The 4,073-nt window shown below is 46.9% G+C and overlaps 1 protein-coding gene across 3 annotated transcripts in view; it reads right to left on the bottom strand.

Annotated features, from left to right (window-relative positions):
* TRIO (trio Rho guanine nucleotide exchange factor) overlaps positions 1-4,067 on the bottom strand; it is a 386,796-nt gene extending 382,729 nt beyond the window's left edge. For all 3 annotated transcript variants that reach the window (XM_019541714.1, XM_019541721.1, XM_019541729.1), the window contains exon 1: positions 3,900-4,067. In XM_019541714.1, the coding sequence (XP_019397259.1) occupies positions 3,900-4,011 (112 nt within the window). In that variant the 5' untranslated portion in view covers positions 4,012-4,067. The remainder of the gene's footprint in view (positions 1-3,899) is intronic.
* Positions 4,068-4,073: the final 6 nt, after the last annotated feature.

Below are 4,073 nucleotides of genomic sequence, written 5' to 3'. Positions count from 1 at the left end.
ACTTCCTGCCCTTTGGGCAGGGGGCTGGACTCGATGATCTCCCGAGGTCCCTTCCAGCCCTAATGTCTATGAAATCTATGAAATCTATGAAACTGTAGCTCAAGTTCCTTAGATGGTGACAAATTGTAGCTAGCTTCATTTTTACTTGCACCCTGTGAACATGATGCGCCCCACACAACCTCTTAAATACAAGAACTAGGCTCTTATTTTTCTCCCCACTCAGAAAAGCCAGATATTTCTCCCCAGGCTCAGGACAGCAGTATGTCCTCCTAATAATTCCTGCAAAACTAAGAATCTATTTACGGGCACAGTGGTCGCATGCCCCAGAACAGACACATACACGCCGCCCCCTTACAGACCTTACTCATAAATGGACCAGGGAAGATGTTCCAGACAATCTACAGTGGCTGCCCTCGAGTATACTAGAGAGATACCGCTCTGCAGCTCCTCTCAAGATATCTCAGACCATCTTCACTGGAACACTCCTGGGTTTCAGAGCAGGTGAAGAGGTTGGGACAGAACTTTACACCACTCCTGTGTTTTTATGCCCAGCTGGCGAAGCCTCATGAGTGGGCTACTATCGCTCAAGCACAGGGCCAGATTATCACATAGGCAAACCAGGCACACATGCCTAGGGCCCTAAGTGAAGAAAGGGCCCAGTTGTGCTTATTTTGCATATTAAGTGTAAAAAAGTAATATAAAAATTTCATCTTCAGCTGGGGGCCCACAAGTTGTTTAACTAGGGCCCACTAAAGGGTTAATCCAGCCCTGCTCATCCATTCTCTCTTCTAGGACCAACCATTCTATTTTTAGCAGAAGTAAACTAATCAAATCAGGAATATTTCAATATTTTTGTTATCTACAGTAAAACAGTCAGAAAAGGTCACCTTTTCAATGTAGCTGAAGCAAAGAAAGAAGCTTAGAAGGAGCAGGGAACAAGTACAATACATCCTCAGGATTATATCATATAATTCAACCACTGCCCCATTCAATGGCTAGATCATTATAGGAAAAAAATACTTCAGCAATAAACCATATGTATCAACACTTCCCCACCAAATAAAGAATTTTTAACAGCAAATAACTAGTCTTATATAAAAATGCTTCTTCTCATTCATTTTTAGTACTTACTTGCATTCTGTAAGGTATGCATAGTTTAAAATAGCATTTTTTATGTTAAATTTAATTCCATTAGTAACATACTAATGGTGCTAGCCTGTATTCTTTGGGCCCAACTACCTACCATGAATATCATTTCCTAGTATCATTCCCAGCCTAACTCTATAGTCAAGAAAAGTGCTTGCTACTTTACAACTGCTTATCAATTTCAAGTACTGCATTCTGGTTCAGTAACAACTAACTTCAAGTCTACTTTTCCACAGTCACCAAGGTTAGACATCTAAGAGGTGCTCTGACATTCACATATAATTTAATAACACCAACTACTCAACTAAGGGTGCACACAGACAGCACTCTTGTGTCACCATGAACATTTTAATGTCACAAGTTGCCAGCCAACAGATACTCTTGCCCTTCGTTCCACTCCAACTGCCCACAAACTAGGCCAAAGACCAAACCTAAGTCACAGGACCAAACCTATTCACAGTTTTTTAATGCCTTACTGGGGAGGACATATGTCCTGACCAGGGGCCACATAATAAGCTAGCACAACAACCAGAGCCACTGTCCCATTGGGTCAGGTTCATGAAGCCTGGGAGCAACACGGAGCACATTTTAATCCGACTGGATTGGATTGATATTGGTTTTCTAAATGAAGACTGATGATTCTCTTGTTCTATGTACCACTTCCACAACAGATAACCTCTATATTTGCCTTTTTCAGATACAACGGCTAGCAAATGTCTCAGGCACAATAAATACTTTTTTGATAACATCCTGAGCCTATACCCACACCATCAAGAATGGAATCTGAACCATTATGTACGTTACCACATGAGCCAAGTAGGTTGTCAGATTACATTAAACTGCTACTCATTTTTGACATTCACTAATGAACATTCTCCGCTTTAGTTTTCTTTCATTTATCTATTTTTAGGCAAGGGTTTTTTGTTTTGTTCTGTTTCTTTTTTTTAAAGAACTGATCTGGAGAAAAGCTGTTAACCCTCTGCTGCAGAAGAGATTAGGGTGCTTGAAAACCGTTAGCAGTTTCTTTTAGGCAACTCTGCCTTCTTCCTATTGTCTCCTAAAGAATCTTAATGGGAAAGGACTTCTGCATTTACTCCATGTGTTTACCTATTTGTTACTATAGCAGCTGCAGTGTTGCTGGTTCTCATTCAACCAGAACAGGAAAAGGAAGTGGTTATCTTGCACTTCATAAATCTATGTTCACTTTTATACCTACGCTTGAAGGGTATCCTTTAAATTTTATTTTCAATGACCAGCCATGTCACCATACATATTGACATGATTAAGGAAGATCATCACAATCATTTGAACTGTAGGCATTAATGGGGCAGTACTGACATGTTTTCAAGGGCACATCTTTACCAGAACAGGGCCATAACAGAGCATGGATATTCAGTTTTGAGGGCTTCCTTCTGATTTCAGCAGAGAGACAGAAAAACCCAGTAAAAACAGTATATATTGCCTTGTGTCCCAGCACAGGGATGTCATCTACTGAAGTTATTCCCCTGACCACAAGTACACCGCATTCCAGTCCTCCTTCAAACAGGCTCAATTTTGGTTTTCAGCATTCAAGAACATAAGCATTGCCTTTACTGGGTCAGATCAGAGGTCCATCTAGCCAGGTATCCCATGTCATACAGTGGAAGTAAGAGCAGATGCTGAAAGGGAGAGTAACCTGAGTATGGCCAGGGTCCTGCCCTCCAACCCCTGTTCCTCTCTCACTTGCAGCCTCTAGGAAGTTCTGATTCAGAGGCTGTGCCCTGAACTCCTGTGACATCTGGCATGACTTGATTTCAGAGTACTGCAGTTCTTAACAAGAGTTTCACAGTCACCTCTGGATACTAACTCACCAGGACTTCAGCAGCCAAGCCCTATGACCTAGCCTTTTAGTCACTTTGACTATAGAGTTCAAGAGCTAAAGCAAGTCAAGTCATTTTGGTTTCTTACATCTGTCACAGGCTATTCCTGACAAGGGTCAAAATTACCTTCTGCCCTGCCGCAGAAACCCAGTTGAAGGTGCCTGTGGGACACCATGCACAAACCAGACCTTTGCCTGCACCTGCAAAACCTTTGGTTAAATCTGCTTCAATGGGGTCTCTCGCCGCCATTTGGGAGAGCTGCAGCACTGGTCACCCAAACTCACCCACCAAGCCCATCCAGGATTCATTCTGTTCTTCCACACCACAAAGTCAAAGGGAACCAGACAGGTCTGTCCTTCAACCGTGCCAGTGCTGAGGGGGAGATGAGCAGGCCCCCGCCAGCACAGGAGGGAATCAACCCTCATCCCCTAAGCATCTGGGGGCACGAAGCTCCAAAGCCCCTTCCTTTACACACCTCACCCACCACCCCAGGCTCTCTCCAGCCGTGAGTCTGCATTTTCCCAACCCTGAGAAGGGGAAGCAGGTGGCTGGGAAAGAAAGGAGGCGGCAGCGGCCTCCATTTTGATCCCAACCGCCTGTCAACAACCTCCTCCCCCTAAGCCGAGCCCGGTCCGGCCCAGCTCAGCAACAAGGACCCAGTCCCCGGGGAGGCAGCTATACATGCAGGCCAGCGCCAGGCTCAGCCACCCTCGGCCCGAGAAAACCCCGGACACCCCGGGGCTGCGGCTGCACACCCACAAAGGCTGACGCTGACAGACACACACCCGGCTCCCTGCACCTGCCGCCTCCAGCCCAGCGCCCTTCGGGGCCGTCCCGGGCTAGCCGCCCCCCGCCTCACAAAGGAGCTGCACGTACCCCCGGCCCCGCACTCACCGGCTCGGAAAAACGCCGCGATGTCTGCAGAGTCCTTGGCCGCCTCCTCGGCCCCTTCCCCGGCGCTGCTGCCGCTGCTGGTGGTGGAGGCGGTGGTGGCCGAGCTGCTCATGGCTGCTGCGCGCGGCGGCGGCGGCGGCGGCTCCTCCGGGCGAGATCCCACAGCCCGTCCCC

The sequence above is a fragment of the Crocodylus porosus genome, unplaced genomic scaffold, assembly GCF_001723895.1.
Source record: "Crocodylus porosus isolate Cpor-Errol unplaced genomic scaffold, CroPor_comp1, whole genome shotgun sequence".
NCBI classification, from domain to species: domain Eukaryota; kingdom Metazoa; phylum Chordata; order Crocodylia; family Crocodylidae; genus Crocodylus; species Crocodylus porosus.
The sequence above is the reverse complement of the archived record's forward strand: the minus strand, read 5'-3'. Positions and strand labels throughout refer to the sequence as shown.